The 18255-nt window shown below is 40.5% G+C and overlaps 1 protein-coding gene and 1 non-coding gene across 14 annotated transcripts in view; both read left to right on the top strand.

The window, feature by feature from the left end:
• The window catches only part of ARHGAP15 (Rho GTPase activating protein 15), a 371887-nt gene that overhangs the window by 337755 nt on the left and 15877 nt on the right, over positions 1–18255 (top strand). For all 13 annotated transcript variants that reach the window (XM_053406105.1, XM_053406066.1, XM_053406058.1 and 10 more), the window contains one exon: positions 9602–9707. In XM_053406105.1, the coding sequence (XP_053262080.1) occupies positions 9602–9707 (106 nt within the window). The remainder of the gene's footprint in view (positions 1–9601; positions 9708–18255) is intronic.
• LOC128403327 (U11 spliceosomal RNA) lies at positions 6717–6858 on the top strand. The gene has a single exon (XR_008327935.1). It is a non-coding gene; the product is annotated as a U11 spliceosomal RNA (small nuclear RNA).

Here is an 18255-nt window from a genome sequence, read left to right on the forward strand (position 1 = left end):
CTGTGTTAGCAGGGTTCGCAATGCCAGTTCTTTATGCAAAAACCCTAATGCTTCCCGTCAAGCCATTAGAAGTGATACAATCAGCCCAGGCCCCATTAAGCCATCAGTGTCCACCTGTGATAAAGATGGCCATTTGTTTTCTTAAAGCCCACTTAATGTCTGCTTAACTCAATTTGTCAGGAAATGTAGAACAATTTCCTCACAGCCTGAAATTTGGTAGTGGTTCAAAGTCAAAAGGCCAGGTCTAGTCTTATTCAAATGATATAATAAACAGTCTTCAAGTCTAAATCTGCCCTGGGGAAATGCTGTTTACTTTGTTTGTTTGCTTTCGGAAAAAAGAAATAGAAAAAAGAAATGAGAGAACAGAAGAATAAAATTAGTGTGCCTCTTACTATTAAAAATCCTATTGTTTCTGGGTCCTTGAATTGGCCTTTTTAAAAATTACATAAAACTTTTTGAAGCAGCATATTTTCATTTTAATTTATTGCCACAGAAAAGTGTGCAGAAGCGTTTTTAGTCATATTATAGTCCCCAGATGCTTCTGCCACTACTGGGAATTTGTACAGCTACTTTTATACATTTTCTAAGAGACTTATTCAACTACTTTATGTTTTTAAACAAATACAAATATATATTTATTGGGTTTTTTATTTTTATGAGCCCTTCACTAAGGGTCAATATCTTGGGATTTAATGCTTCTCCTAAAAAGGGGTTCTCTATTCTGAATGCAACTAAGCCTTTAGTTTTTCACATATTAGTAGAACTTCTGAAAATAAGTAGGGATGCATTTCCCTGAGACTTAGGTAGATTTCTTCTCCTTTAACCCTTTTCCATTCAGTCATCCTGCGGATCTGACACAGCTCTTTGAAAAGGCAGGAATGAATCCCTGTGAAAACGGGGGGGGGGGGGCGTTCATTCAAGAGCTGAAGGGGGAGGAGATCTGAGATCCCCATCAAGCAAACACATTCTAGTTGGCGGATTGCCTTGCCTTGCCTTGCCTTCGCATGCTGCCATCCTTTTATGCCTGGGAAATAAGATGTGGATTTATTCTTGCAAGAGGCATGAATCAGTATTAGGAAGGCATGAAGACTTGCTTGGAGATAGAAATACCTTGGCCCCAAGATTAAATACATTAGATTAAAACAAGTGCTATGTTCTTGTTCGTTATCTCTCTCTCTCTCTCTCTCTCTCTCTCTCTCTCTCTCTCTCTCTCTCTCTTTCTCTCTCTCTCTCTCACACACACACACTTCCCCTACGGTGAAAGCTTTTTATTTGTAGCTACAGGGAACATGCAAAAAGAGAGTGTGGGACATGGATTAATATATTTTCATACTATTTTTGGTTTTAGAAATATTTCGAGAGCGGGGGAACTATTTGGCCATTTTTGTTCCTCTGGGAGAGGGGGGAAAAATCAGGCTAAAGACTTCCAACACAGAGTCTCTGTTGGCTTTAACTGCTTGTTAGGGAGGTGTGTGATAGCCTCAAGTTGTGCATTTGCCGAGAAAATATCACACTATCCAGATGTTCGAGTCTGCTCTTTCTGTGCACGCAGAAAACCATGCACAAAACTGAAGCCGAGCAAAAAGCACCGACCAGGAGAAAAGAGAGGAGCAGAATTGTTTCTCAGTTAAAAGCGATGAAAGCTAGTTACGAAGCAGGGTAATATCTCTTAGGATTTTCAGCTTTACATTATCACAGTGTGGTGAAATGAGCTGGTAGCGGTATATATAGCAAAACCCCTCCTTCCTCAGAAAGAACCCTCTGTGAAAAAGACAAGAGTTGGCTTTAGGTATTCCAAGCAGAGAGAGGCTTATTGCATGAGATGCTGCTTCTGTTATAATTAGGGTCCAGCAATTCCCCCACCCCTTCCCTGTTTGCCGTTACTTGCTGCTACATATTGCCTGTAATGTATGGCACTGTTAAGGGAAAAAAATTGGAGTCAAAGTGACTGGAAAGTTAGGTCTGCTCTGTGGCACTGTGAGATTGTTGACATCTGCCGAGGTTGGAGAGCTCAGTAAGCAGGAAATGGAGTGTCACTCTGAGTGGTAGTTTACCATTATCCTGGCATCCTAATGAAGTGTCTGCAGTGCACAGAGCTTCTGGATGGCATCTTAACGCACGGCTAAGCAAAAGCACTTCTCTCCTTGTCACTGTCATCCATCTGCCTGCACCCTACTGTAGCCAATGGGATGGAACCATGCTACAATGTGCTATAAGCCATTTAGAGTTGCACATTGCATAATCAGTCCCATCAAATATGTAAAAAAAATGACGATTATTGGTTATTTTTCTCAAACGATGGCACCTGGAGGTTGAGACATTAAAGTTTAACTTTTCTAAGTACTGTGAGCATGGTGCTTTTTTTTATTATTCCATTAATTCCACATATTTATTTGTTAAATGGAATAGAGTTAGAAATTCATTGTCTTAAGTCTTGCTAATGGACTGAAAAATATGTATGAATATTCATTGGAAAACTCCTCTCTCTTTATAAACCACATTTGGTGAACTGATCAATTGATAGTGTTGAAATATTTCCCAACATTTTAATTTTTTATTATATTTTTTGGGGGGAGGCATAAATAAAAAGCAAATCAATTCATATCTTAACTTATAAGTTAATGGTGTGTGTGTGTGTGTGTGTGTGTGTGTGTGTGTGTGTAATCAGTCTGTTTATGTTATAAACTTGATATTGTGTATAATGGATGAATCAGATTTGGACTGCTGACATTTAGCCAAAAGAAATGATAGATTAGGTGGAGAAACAGAAATGTCTGTGTTTCTATTTTTGTATCCTTTTGACCATCTATATATTTTATCTCTGTTTATCCATCTTTACACACACAGACACACAGACACACACACACACACACACACACACAATTACTACCGCTTAACGGAGTTCAGCTGGAATAATATGTGTTTTGTTTTAGCCAGATTTCACACAAGATGCCAGATTTGGGGAGTGGTTGGGGGAATATGTTTTAAGAGTCAGGCTGGCACAGAACTACTAAAACTGAGTAAGGGCAATAGAAATTGTCTAAATCGGATGTTTTATTTACATCCAAGAGGGCAGAGCATAATTTAGTTGCCTCAAATTTTTTCACAGACATTAAAACTATAGCAAACATACCAGCAGGGAAGCTTGCACAGCAGCACAGTGGGGGAGCTTGCAGAGCGTCTGCCCAACACTATGTCTGGTTGCAGCCAGCATCAGAAGCCTCACATTTTCTTTAGCACTCAAAATCTCAACCTGGTTCGCTCCGTTTTTATTTTTCAATAGAGGCAAATGAGGCAGGCTGACAGATGAAATGTGTGACTCAAAGTATCCTCTTTAAGAAAAGGCGTGCGTCTGTTTTATTTATTTAAAATATATTTTAAAGGTTAAAAACCTTTCAAGATTTTCCTTGGAATAAAAGGGAAACACGATATGTAGCAATCCTCACCTAAATAGCAAGCGAGAAACGTAAAGCAAGGAGCGAGAGAGAGGCTTTTAAATAATAATAATAATTAAAAAATCTGAAAGAAGATGACAATACTTTCAATAGTTATGAATCCTGGTAGAATACTCTTAAAAAATTTTAATAAATAAAACCATGCTGAGGTGCAGCAGCACAGCACTTAAGGTCTTAAATCAGACAAAGTGTTGAGGTGAGCCATGAATGCCAGTTTAACATTAAACATGCACACACATTTTCTAAAGCCTCCTAGAAAAGACGAGTCGGTTGTGGGATAAAATGACTCTGGGCCCATCAGGCATGAATAATGCAGCAGGGCTGAGGGAAGGGGAAGAGGTCAAACTCCATTACCTTGCAACATAATGAATTTATGTCAGGTTGGAATCATAGGTCCTATTCCTAGCAAATGGGAGTTACGAGAGATAAACTCTGGACTTCCTGTTCAGTAACAAAGTGGGATGCTATTAACATCCATGTCCATTTCAAATTAATTTTTGGAAGCATCATTTCTGTACTCAGAGTGTTTGCTAGACGCAGGAGAGTTAATGCTTTGTTTCTTCGTTCGTTTCCCACCACGCACTATCTACATGTATTATATTTTACACACACATTTCCAGTTGAAACCAAGGGGCCTGCCGTAAATGTGCAAAGTATTGAAGCCTACATTATAACATCCTTTTGTTCCCTCTGATTTTTATATGTTACATGTCAAAAATGAAAGTAGCACGCTTGATGCAGTTAGCACATTTTGAATAATTCCTCTTGCTATAAGCTGTCAGTACGAAGATTGTGGTTCAAGAGTCACCTGTGGCTTTAAGCAATTTAGGTGCAACTCTTTTGGTACTGGGGAAAGCAAGCGGAGATTAAGAAAGCTGTTAGTGAGCTTGTGTACTATGGGGACAACAGGATGTGCCTTTGCCCCTTCTCCATCCTTTATGCTGCATGAATCAGTGAATGAATCAACATTGTTTTGCCTTCCCGGTGCCAATTTATTTTTTAAAAATCAAATTTTGTAATGTATTGTTTTTTAAACACGCACACACAGAGAGATCAGTATCAACCTTTCTAATGAAAGAATATCCAATATTTTCATGGAACTATAAAAGAGAGAGTGAGTGTTATGGCAAAAAGCCTGGCCTCAGCAGCTTTGTGGGGGAAATGGTGAAATGTGACTGTGATTTATAATGAGAAAAGGTATCTACAACATACAATTTTCTACCTAGCTGCAAATAATAATTCATAGTGATGTCCCTTCTAGATAAAATACCTTTGCTTTGGAGGACCCATGTGGTAAGATGAGCATGATAAATGTCAGACCAGTGCAGGTAACGGCCTTACAAACCATTAAGATTAGCTCCCTCTTTCCCCCCCTGATGATAACAGTAACCATGCTGTGAGTCTATGTGGTAATAATATCTCAGTACTGATAAATGCCAGAGCCAGGCAGAGGTGTTTATCATTCCCAGTTCAGAAATGCTGACTAAAGGTACCACATGTTGCCTATTTTTCTTCTTTTTTTTCAGTCAGATTACAATTAGCAGGGAAGTTGGTTTATAAAACAGGGGTGTGCAAAATTACTTCTGTGCTTTAACAATGAATTAGCTGTTTTTCAACAGCTTTGTCAGTGCCTGTGTTTGAAACTAGGAAGCAATAAAGGCCATTTTCCATTTGGAAACACTGAGATATATTTGGGGGGTACAGTGGATCTTGTACTCTACATCATTTTCTCACTACGTCTTTCAGATTATTTTTTTCCTGATTCATTTTAGTATAACGTGCCTCAGTTAACATTAAGTCAAACTGTGGAGTGAAATTGTGTGGCAAAGCATACAGTAAGCAGAATTCTTTGTTTGAACAAGGGCTTGGACCATGTTTCAGGTGTACAGCTGGATCCCTCTGACCAAATTAAGATCTGATATTTTACATTACATGGAGCCATAACATAGATTGGGATCAAGTCACGGGGTAGGGGGAATTCAGCCAACTCTGGCCTCCGTATGCAAAAGCACACACCTGCACCATATCTCATTCCCAAGAGATGGCTAATCTGCTACAAACAGAATTCGAGCAGTGCAGGGGACTGCCGAGAAAGGGGGAGGGGTAAGAAAGCCACGTTTTGTGAATCTGTTCTGGCAGATTCCAAGCCCTAGCAGGTTTCCCCACCTCCAATGGCAAACACCACTGCTATGGTTCATAGGACGGGACATTTACTATGTGGGCCCTCGAACATGCAGGCCAAATAATTGTTGTAGTCCATCAAATCATCAAACGGCAAATATATAAATTGTCTTACAATGTGTCAAGTATCAAAAGAGACCCAGATCTGTAAAATAGTTCAGTATCATTCAACACACATTGTTGTTATCGTTTAGTCGTGTCCGACTCTTCGTGACCCCATGGATCAGAGCACGCCACGCACTCCTGTCTTCCACTGCCTCCCGCAGTTTGGTCAAACTTATGTTCGTAGCTTCAAGAACACTGTCCAACCATCTTGTCCTCTGTCGTCCCCTTCTCCTCATGCCCTCAATCTTTCCCAACATCAGGGTCTTTTCCAGGGAGTTTTCTCTTCTAATGAGGTGGCCAAAATACTGGAGCCTCAGCTTCAGGATCTGTCCTTCCAGTGAGCACTCAGGACTTATTTCCTTTAGAATGGATAGGTTTTATCTTCTTGCAGTCCATGGGACTCTCAAGAGTCTCCTCCAGCACCATAATTCAAAAGCATCAATTCTTTGGCGATCAGCCTTCTTTATGGTCCAGCTCTCACTTCCATACATCACTACTGAGAAAACCATGGCTTTAACTATACGGACCTTTGTTGGCAAGGTAATCCTCATTTCCACAGTTTAATAGGCTGCTATTCAGAATTTGTGATCAAATCTTAGTTGTATCCACTATGAATAAGGCTACCTTCTAGTTCACTCTTCTTATTAGAGTCAGTCATCTAAAAGATCATTTGAATTTTGCCCGCAATCAAGCCAAATTGGTCTAGGATGCATCCAACTGAGCCACTTGGAGGAGCAGTCAACAAAATAAACCAGAAATGCTTAAACCTATCACAAAGATACTGAATGCTATGTGGAAATCTATTTAGTTGAGATTCCTGCATTGCAGGGGGCTGGACTAGATGACCCTTGGGACCCTTCCAACTCTACCATTCTGTGAGTCTATATGAATCGGCTCTAGGACAATTTCTTGATTCTTTTATCATTTTGAAGCTTCCCATGGGATTCCTCCTCCCCCCCTTTTAAGAAGGAGCATTAAAAATACTTTTGCTGTAAGTAGCACACACAGAAGGGCAGCTGTGCCTTAGTCTTTTTCTGTGTGGAATTGCTGTCAAAAGATTTAGAAAGCATCGTTTTTGTTCTTGGGGCAGCTGGTATTTGCTTATTCTGCCTCCCCTAAAGAAAAACAGGAGAGAGAGGAGAGGGGAATCTTTATTCACTTTCATACTATATACATGACTTCTTAAAATCAAACAACACACACAAGAAATAATAGTTTCCCCAGACTGTTCTTCACTTCATACATTGGCACCATGTTTAGCACTTCACCGCAATGCTGCTGAAGAGAACTGAGCAGAGTTGTGATACACGTGGATTGCAAGTTGGCCGTTCACTCATCACATGCGGTCGTCCGTTCTATAGTCTCAGCCTTCACTCCATTTATTTGCTTTTGTTTCAGATTTATCCGTAGGTAGGTAAACAGATACATAGATACATACCGACACCCAAGGACAAATAAATACTTTCCCATAAATTCCTCTGGTGGGGAAACTGTGGCCCTTCAGATGTTGTTGGACCCCAGACTTTCACCATCCCCAGCTGAAATGCCCAAAGGTCAGAGATGATGCGGGGGGCGGGGAGGTGTTCTAGCACCTTCTGGATAGCCACAAGTTCTGCATCCCTCATCTAAGCCATTTATGCCAATCCTCCTTACATAAGGAACTGCACTGCAGTTATGAAACTACTGTAAGGTCTTCAGTGGCTTCCTGTACGTATCTACCATGAGAAACATATCCGTCCCTTACTGTTTCAGGAGAAGGTTTTAAGCAATGAGATCAATTTATTTATTTATTTTGGGTTGAAGCTAGGAACAAGACTCAGGTTATCTAAGACCTGCAGCATGTAAAACGGTTTCCCTGTGTCAGGGGCCTCTAACATTTATTTTATCTTATCTTTCATGAAACGAAAGCAGAGCTATACATGCTTCAACATCTGATGCAAATATCTCCATCAGAAACCATATTTTAAGACTTGAAACCATCAATCGCATTAAAAAACACACATGCTTATCCTGAGTCAGTCAGCAGCAACACTGTTATCACATCATCAAAAGAAGTTTCACATCACAAAGGCGATTATAGGTCTCAGACTCACATTCATTACTGACTAATTGTTTTCTACAAAAAGGCAGTTATGAAATGAGGAAAGGGGATACTAAGCAAAGGACAGGATGTGAACTAAGAATGTCAACATAGCTACGAATCTGATCACAAGAGAACATGAAACTAAAGTATGGTACTGTATTATGGAAAATACAATAATACAAGCACCAGAGATATACCAGAGATATACATTTTTAAAGTTTGGTGGGTTCAATCTATTGTCTGCATAAGGGCTAAGCCGATCTAAGTAGTAATTAAGCAAATAAGTAAGATAGAGACACCTGTGGCCTAGTTTCTACTGAGGTGCTAAATCTGTGTCTGAGGTGTGCTACTTCACAAAGGGATCCACATCCTTTTCTAAAAAGCATCCCCTCCAATTAAAAAAGACATGTCATGGAGAAGGAATCTAGTTTAGCTTCCTTCCTGACTTACTAGTTGTTTATATGTGGGATTCCACCCCCCTCCCCATGTGGAAGCATTTGATTACAGAAGCTCCCACCCACAGGTTTATGTGATATTGCTCAAACATAGCTTTTCTATTTCCTTGAAAGCTTCACCTCTGTTCTCTCATAGAAAATGAGTGGATTAACAAATTATGAAATGTTTCTCCTCAGATGATGGATGCCATTTTTTTTAATGCCATACATGTAATTTGTTAACATAAAACTGTATTTAAATTATAATATTGAAATAATCATACCTGCATAGTTATATCCCTAGCTGGGAGGGAGGAGGCCTAGTTATTAATGGACACCACAGCTGTGGAAGTATGTTTTCATTTCCCCCCCTAGGCTGAAGAATGCATAGAAATTGCAGTAGAAACATTAATTGTTTTTCAAGTGAGAGAGAGTTTTGGATTTGATATCCCGCCTTTCACTCCCTTTAAGGAGTCTCAAAGCGGCTAACATTCTCCTTTCCCTTCCTCCCCCACAACAAACACTCTGTGAGGTGAGTGGGGCTGAGAGACTTCAGAGAAGTGTGACTGGCCCAAGGTCACCCAGCAGCTGCATGTGGAGGAGCGGAGACACGAACCCGGTTCCCCAGATTACAAGACTACCGCTCTTAACCACTACACCACACTGGCTCTCCAAGTAACTTGGGTTGGCCATGAAAGAGGTTAGTCATCACAGAGTTTGTTCATTACATTTCAGGTGGGCTGTATCCAAACTTGCATGAGCAGAAACTGCTCACACAATCAAGCTTCTCTGCCTTTTCTCCTCACTTGCAGCCCTCTTTGCATCCCAAAAGTGTCCTCCAAAGTTTGGAGACAATCAGAAAAGGCCTGGGATAGTTTAGGACCCATCCAATCTTAATTTTTTGACTAGTTGTTTCAAACAGATTTTAATATTACGTTTTTGAATTGCCATAACCTGCCCTGAAACCTTGTTTTGGTGGGTGGGTAAGAAATTGAATAAATTATAATACTAATGCTGGGGAAGGGGAATCACCCCATATAATTACCCCATTTCTGTAAGTTTCCCCTTTCCACTACAGCCTAGTGAAGCACATGTCAGGCTGGGCAGCCCTGACCCCCAGGAGAGGTTTTTCAGAGAACAGGAGATGAGAAAGGGTGAGAAATCTCCGTTGTGTGTGTGTGGATCTCTGCTTGCACAAGTTTGGATACAGTCCATTAGAAAGTAATGTTCAAAAACAGATATGGTTGTAACACTTTAGTCTGAGACAGCCTTAGCAAAAAGCAAAATATGCTAGATAGTTAAATATTCTGGGATCATAGCTTCTTTCTTTCTTTTTTCCTCAGAAATTCAAGACAACAAAAGTAGAGTGAAAGTCATCAAAGACCTTGTACAGAAGCTCCCAAGACCAAACTACGACACCATGAAAATATTATTTGAACACTTGCAAAAGTAAGTTAAGCTACTAACTATAAAATGTGAGGTATTAAGAGTTAGACACTTAAATTGCAATGTGATTTCGTCCTCTTCTTATAGCTCTGCTAATAAGCTTTCTGCTGGTTGAAATTTAAAATATCATATCACTTCATCCAATATAAATGGCCCAGGATGAAACTAGACTTCCTAGTCAATCTTGGTTGGACAGTGTTAGTATTTTTTTTTAAAAAATAATTATTAATTTCTCCCCTTTTCAAAGCTGTATGAGAGAAGCTGAATTCTCTCCAACCGTACCTCCTCATTCCCCGTTGCTTCAGGCAATTTTCTCTGGTTTATGAATAAGAAAAATACCTGCCCCATCACAGCTTTAGCAGACAAACCATTTTGAAATGGTCAATACTCTTCATCACGTTTGCTTCATAGAACAGAAGAGATTATAGAATCAGCGGGTACTGCTTTTATGTACTCATCTATGGGGAAAAAAGAACCAACTTCGGTTCCACTTAGGATAGAAAGTAGTATATTGAGTCACTCTGGAGAAAAGTTGGTTTCATGGTGTTGGGGAGGGGACTCCTCCTACAGACCTAAACTATATTTTAATAAATAGTGGCTTTATAATTTATTTATTTTTTTGCTGTAATCATTAGCTCTCTGAGTGTGTAATGCATCAATTGTTATTGTCATTTATATGCCACTTTTGGCCAAAAAAGGCCTCCGAGGTAGCTCACATGATTAACACACAAATAACAGAATTCAGTCAGGATATATTTTGCTAATGGTTGAAGATGTTTCACATAAGTTTGAAGAACCATGAGCTTTTCCATGAGTGAGTGACTGGAAGAAGAGCTCACCCAATGACATATTATGTAGACTCTGTAGCAAGTCTCATGCTTGTGCAAAGATGCTACACAAGTTCTTGTGTGAGCAGCAGAAGAGATTTGGATGGACTTTTACTTTTGTCCTCAGTGCAAGAGTGCACACTGTAAAAAGGAAGGAGTCATTGCTTCTTTGAGTGGTAGATTCCTTCTTTATGCAAAAGTGCATCTTTGGATCCAAAGGGGAACAGCTCTTCCTCTCTTGAATAATTCAATGATTGGGGTTTTTTGTCCTTTTTTGCAATGTTCTTCAACTTAATTTAAAATAAGTACTGTTGAAAAGGTGTTGTCATTATTTCCTTGAGACTGCACTATCTTGCAGCACCATTCAGTGTTACCAGAGTGATATAATCTACTGACCACATCCTGTGGGATGCTCTCGCTGTCACTGATGCTCTCTATTTTAAATTAAATTAAAATCAGACAGAAATGAACACATGATTTTGGTTTTGGTTTCCATGACACATGGAGAATGCAAGGAGAGTTGTCCTAGGCTTTCTGCACAATTTTGCAGTGCAATAACAGAAATACTGTTGCAAACACCTAGCAAGTGGTTAGCTAGCTGTGCCCATTGCCTTCTCCAAGCAAGTACTTCTGATGGCCACCACCTCTATCCAATGCCACCCATAGCTGCGCACTAGTTCAAGTATACTGAGAATGTGATGCTCTTTGCAAATTATCAGTGTAACCCACGCATCCATTGAGACCATGTGTTTTGGGTGTTTAGTACTCCTAATGCAGTAAGTGCAACATTATAATTTTTTCTTTATTGTTAGGTTTGGACTGGATAGGAATTCTAATTGCAAATAAAAAGCCTGATTATTGGCATTTGGGATGAGCACATGTTTAAAGCTTGCCCTCTGTTACAGAAACAGTTCCACCATTGTTGTAAATAGTTTGCAAGGACAGACATGAGCCAGAAACTTTGGAAGTTTGCAGGGGCACTTTTGAATCGAAACAAGATTGGCGAGTACTGTACCACATGTAGATCCAAGGACAGTCACTGCAAGAATTTTCTCACATTATATATTATATTCATTATCAAGCTTGTTCTGATATTCATCAGAAAGTATATTTAAGGTCCTGAAACCTTTCCGTTGGTGCATAGAGTCATTCACAACTAATGTAGTAGAGTGTTTTATTCTTTTTGGCATATATTGGACCTTAATTTGGTTGGAAGTCTCTGCAGTACGGCCTTAGGAGGATCTTAAGAGAACCTTATGGGACCCTGAAGTGTTTAACAAATATTACATTTCCCCTTTGTGGAAAGCGGGGCTTCACACATGTATGGAGTAAATGTAAGGTCTTTTCCAGTCTGGAGTTTTTATGGCTTTGGAATCCTCCGATTGTAGGGATATTGCAAAAAATCAAATTGGGGCAGACACCAAAGTAAGCAGCTGTGTTCAAGTTCACACAGCAGCGCCAGATTTGGGGCAGCACGAGCAGTTCCCCCACAAATGGGCCGAGCCAAGGGAGTGCAAAATAATAGTAATAGTTATAATAACAACCTATTTATTATATATCTTATATATCAAATTATCTCCTCACTCAGAGCACCATATTACCAAAGTCTGCCCCTGCTCACAGATAGGCACAAGTTGAGCAGGACTGTTTGCAGGTCCGGAAACTATAGCTCCCATAGTGTCTTGGACTCTGGCATCCTGTTGGTCTTGGATTCTGATCCAAGTGGAAAAGGAAGTTCATGGCTTGTAAAATTTGCCTCTCCTCCTGAGCTGGGCCTGAACTTGATTTAATTTAATTTTATTATTTATATACCGCCCATCTTTGTTTCTGCACCCAGCAGAACTTCACTGGGCATCACTACCAGAATCTTTACTCAAATTGAGCAAATTTGTGACAGCTATCAATATAGCTACCAAACATCAACAGGAAAAGTATGCTCCAAAGTTGTGACCAAGAAGAGTTAAAATGGGGCAAAGCAAAAGATGACAGGAAGAAACTTGGCAGGTCAAGTGTGACATGTGCATATTCTAAAGACATGTATGTCAGGGATGGTAAATTTGCTGGACTACAATCCCCATCATCCCTGAACATTGGCCAACTGAACCCCACCCCTGCTGTATGTTTTCAAGCAGATATCAGGCTCTGCCTATATGATTGCTTCTACCTCTTCAAAATGCCACACCAAGGGGGATCTGGGGATATTTTTACATCTTTAAAAATTATTTTGATTTATTAGTTTTTAACGGTTCTCCTCTAAAGTACAAATCAACACTGAGATTTTCAGATTTATGTCTGTCAATCACATTCATAACAGTAACAGAGGAAAAGGCAGGATCTAGATTGCCTCCTCCTTCACACTCTCCCCTCTTCTTTAAGTGGAAAGCACTGAACCCAGATGCCCAACTGTGGCAGAGAGTCTTCCAGCAACAGCATCTGGCTTCTTGGCAGTGACTTTCAGGCAAGTTGTCTGGGGAGCTGTGCGGCTGCCTCTTGGTTTATCACGTGGATCAGTTACTGTGGCCTGTCTGGCTGCTTTGCCCAGGCAGAAGCCAATTCCTTTTGATTCACCTTTGATTTTTCAGAAACTTGTTCATTCCATTTGTGTGTGTGTGTGTGTGTGTGTTTTGAAGCCACTTGTGTTTCGCTGTAGGGCAGCACTCACTTGCATATCCAAGCATCTTTTCTCTTTCTGCTAGATATAAAATCATCAGCCTTTCTGTCTCCCCATCAACGCTGTTAGTTCTTTTAATAACGTCTTCAATCAATTTCACTGCTCCTTGTTATACAGCAGAGAAAATTGATCACAAAAGGGGGAAATAATAAAACTCCACAAATATCTAGGTTGTTTAGCACAGGGTTCCCTGCCCCCCCAAACCATGAACATACTATACAACTGAGATGGATTCCCCCTCCCCCGTTTGAAAATTTGGCTTCATTCTCACATTTTCAAAGCACCACGAAGAAGTAGCATCTAGCACAACTGAAATCAGAGTCTCAAAACGGTGCATCCTTTGCTGGCTTTATTGCACAGCAAAGATCTCTCGCTTCTGGAAACTATATTTAACAAAGGAGATTTATTTTTACCTATTATAAAAAATATATATCCCAGCCAACAACCCACATGTAAGAAGAATGCAACAGTAGCTCACGCAAAAGGAAGCTATGACAATGTGATGACAAGTTCAGCAGCCATACACAGAATGCTGTGGATAAATCAAAAATTAAAGCTATTGTATGACAGCTAGGAACACTTAGCAAGCGAAGTCTGCAAAATTTCCATTATTATTATATTTTGGAGGGAAGAAAGATGCAGATTACACATGTGATTTCCATTTGTTCCAGCCTTTCTGCAGGTTCAGTCCAGCATGGATATTAAACTTGTGTGTAGTGGCTTGTTTGCTTTCCCCCAGTGTGGTTGAATGAGGAGACTAAACTCATAAAGACTATACAGACCTTAAGAGAACAAATCAAATCAGACGTAGCACCTTGCATATACGGTGTTTTTGCACATGGCACTAAAATGCCTTTGAGCTAATGCAAAAAAGGAAAGTAGAAGGAAGCTAGTTTTAAAACTGAGAACGTGCTCCAGCCAGTGTTCTTGTTGCATTCAAAATGCTGGAAATGCAAAAGGCACTGAGAACATACAGGCCACATTCACACCATTCATTCTAAGCCCTATAATACTACTTTAAACAGTCATGGCTTCCACCATGCCTAGAGTTGCTAAGACGGTCCTGTTCCCTACATAACTACAATTCTCAGAGTGGTTTGACAGTCAATCCCTTCTCACAGAGAACTTTGGGAATTGTAGGTCTGTGGTGAGAATCAGGACCTCCGAACAACTCTCAGCACCCATAATGAACTATAGCTCCCGGAATTCTGTAGAGGAAGCCATGGCGGTTTAAAGTGGTATAATAGTGCTTTGAATGTATGGTGCAAATGTGACCATAGTCAGAAAGAGTATAGAAGATTACAGAGGTTCATGGTTTCTAGAACGATCTGACTGTAGACATCCACCAATGGAATTTCATTGATTTGAACCCCTGACCTAATCCATTTAGCTGAATTGTCATTAACACTGTGCTCACAATTTTAAAAGCAATCCACAATGTTCCCACACTCCGAATCAGTGTTTCCCAACCTTTGTGGTCTCCAGCTATTTTCGAACTACAATTCCCATCATCCCTTGCTAGCTAGGGAAGATAGGAGTTGTGGTCCAAAAACAGCTGGAGACGCAAGGTTGGGAAACACTGCAGTCGGTGGATTACAATCCTTCATATTGATTGTGAGACATTTGCATTTTGTACTTCAGTATTAACTCAAGATCAAAATGAGTCATAAGAATGATCCAATATAGTTGACACAGCACAGTTCTCCATTGCTAGTGATGTATACATTTTAGCCACCTAGTTCTGTGGAGACGAAGGTGTGGCACTACAGCTGTATTTCAGTTTAATAGGTAGGTTCTTACGAAACCTACAGGATTTATTAACATACCTAAAGCCCTACTGAATCATGCAAAAAAAAACCATCTAGTCTAGTGGGAAGAGCACTATTGCACAACTCTGGTCCTGCTTGAGAGTTTACCATAGGCATCTGATGGTGTCTGTGAGATCATATTGCTCGTCTAGATGGGCTTTTGGCCCATTCCAGCAAGGCTTTGTTGTTTCTCTTACATTCATATAAATTGTACATACTTTGGCTATATAAAATGCAGGCCCCCCCCCCAATTGGAATGCAAAATGCTGTTGCTTTCACCCAAACCCTTTGGCTTGACTCTTAAGTCCCCTGCTACAGTAGGACTGGCCAGCCGTAATTTTGCACTAGCTATTGCTCCCTGACCCAAAAAGGCAAAATGTAGGTAGGTTTCAGGTGATGTGAGGAAAAATAACTTCTCCTGTTCCCTTTGCACTGCATCCCAGTACCTCTCAGTCAACAGAAAGACAAGGAATGTGCTGAGAGAATCAGCATTTTCAGTGCCTTCATTTTTATCAGCCAAGATCATATTATTGTGATCAATGTAGGATTAGAAGTTCTCAGGCAAGAGACAGGCCTCTTTCTCGTGAAGAGCTACAAATCTTCATATTAACGTGACTAGTTTGAAAGTTAAGAGCAAATCTGCAAACTGGAATGCACTCCACTTGTAATGGGAACAAAACGCTGGCAGTGAAATACAAAGAGGGGAAGAGAGACCTAAATCACAGCACAATGACCTCCCTTAAGGCATCTGCCAAAGAGACGGTGTTTTTTAGGCAGCTTCTGTGAAACAGCGTCTTGATGTCTATGCCACGTAGTGATTTATTATTGTGCCTGAGAAACTGAAGCGGTGGGGTGGGGGGTGTCAGTAGTATGTGCCTAAGCAACCCTGAGCCTTTGGTCATAGAAAAGACTTCAGCATTGTGGGCACCACACCCACACCTACTGATGTGGTCCCAGTTTTTTCTTTAGAGGCACCTAATTAAGAAAACCTTGACTCATTTACATGGATACGTTTGATCTAAATTACACTCCAAACCACACCAAATTAAGAGCATCTGTGAACGTGAAATGTTTGTTCCCTTCGACTGGTAGAGTGGGGCCGGCTCTGGGCTGCACATGTTCAAGTGACGAAAAATATTTCAGATGTAGCATGCTTCTCAGACCTACTTTTCCACTAATAATTTGCAGGGAGCTCAACTAGTATCTCTCTTTCTCCCCGCAATCATTACAGGCTGTCTAAAAAAAGTTTCACTTTTCTTCTTCTTCTAAAGCCAAAAAAGAAAAGAGGTAAGTGGCCACCTACTTTGTTGATACTGATGTGGTCACTGCCAGAAAAGCAAATCCAACAGTTGTCAAGAGTTGTCACTGACATATAGGGCTAATTCCAACTAAATACTTTCCCAGAACTGAGCAAGGAATCTGTTCTCTAGTTTAGTGATCTTTCTTGCAAAATCCACTAGTATTTTGCATTTTCTGATGTATTTTTTCCCCATGCATATATCTCTACCAAAATAGGCGGGGGGGGGGGTGTTACATTGGAATTGGCTCAGTCTTCTCTTTGGAAATCATTCAGGAATCTGAACCAAAAGCTATCATTTGGGCTCTTTCACAGATTGCATTTGATTTGGTAGCTGCAGAAACTCCTTTAAACACCAGGTCAAGGCAATTCACTAGGAGGATAAACAAGAATCTGTATGCACAGTGGTCTGTCCACAGCAGAGGCTAGTGCATTTTAATTTGGTACCCTTCCAGGTTTGTTTTCAACATACGTTCAGTGGTAAATAACCAAAATGTCAACACCACAGACCATATTGAAAATACTTTGCACAGGACTAGTGTCAAGGGTTAGCACTGTTGGGCTTCTTTCAAGAGCCCAATCCCAGCAGAGGCCCACTCAGAAGAATCTGCCAGACCTGCTCCTCATCTTCAGCATTGCAACCTGCCTTTCACTCATCTCTCACCAGAGCCTAGTGATAGCAATGGTCAAAGGAGGGGCTGTAAATAATATAGCCTGCTAGATCACTGGCTTTCTGCCTGGTAGCAATGATGAAGTTCAGAAGCAACAGCAGCTGGTGATAAGGGTGGTAAGGATATAGATTCACTTAGGGGGGTGGGGGGGGCAAGAGGCTCCTTAATTTAGGGCCTTCCAAAACCTGGAGCAGATGTGACCTTTGTAAAGTTGTTATCTGTCTGTCTACCAATCCAACTGCAGTGGCCTATCGTGGGCTTCCTTCGCTTCCTGGTTTTGCTGCATGCATGGATGGGACTGTGACAGGAGAGGGAATGACAATATATGGCTTGATGACTCCATTCAGCTTTGTCATATGTTTTTTTAGACTGCCCTATGTGACATAGTGAAATGCATTTATAAACACAGTTTTGCATATCATTAATATTCTACAAAGCTATGTTTATAAACATACTTTGATATGTTGTCTAGAATTGTGGCTCAGTTTTGGAAGTCTATATGCCAGCATGGAACTCCTGAGAGTCTATTTACACACACTGAGAGAGAGTATCTGTATATTTATGGTAGTTTATTAGTTATCACTTTAAAGGAGATTGTTGATGTTGGTATTGCTGGTATGGCTACTTTGAACTTAAAAAGAATCCTGCTTGATCAGAGCAATGGCCCATCTGACACACCATCCTTTTCTTATAGTGGCCAACCAGCTGTCTATGGGAAGGCCACAAACAGGGCCTGAGTGCAAAAGAATACCCCACAAGTGTCCTGGAAAAACCGGGATATCTTCTTTTTTTGTGCACGAGAACAGAGGCCATTTTCGGCATTGTGATTTTGCAGAGTCTTGCACCGAGATCTCACCCTGGAAAAACCATCTCTTTGGGGTGGATGGTATGAAACAGCACTCACCGCTACTACACAGACATGACTTTGCTGCTTTCCCATCATTAGGAGACCCCATCATTAGCATATATATTTGTTGTTTTTTTTAATTCTCATTAGGGCAAGATAGAAGCACTACCTTAAAGTCAGGGCTTTTCCCCCAGCCAGAACTCAGTTCCAGTACCTCTCAGATGGGTGCCATTGCCATTATAAGAGAACAAGGGAGGTGTTCATGGTGAGTTCTGGCACCTCTCTATTCTAGAAAAATAGTACTGCTTAAAACTATTATACTGAGAGGAAAGGGAACATGAGGTTAAACCATTTTTTACAAGCCCTTTTGATTTTATGGTGTTCACAGCCAAACCCCTGGATTTGGCCCAGTGTGTTCTGAACTGGGACA

The sequence above is a fragment of the Podarcis raffonei genome, chromosome 1 (genome assembly GCF_027172205.1).
Source record: "Podarcis raffonei isolate rPodRaf1 chromosome 1, rPodRaf1.pri, whole genome shotgun sequence".
NCBI lineage: Eukaryota > Metazoa > Chordata > Lepidosauria > Squamata > Lacertidae > Podarcis > Podarcis raffonei.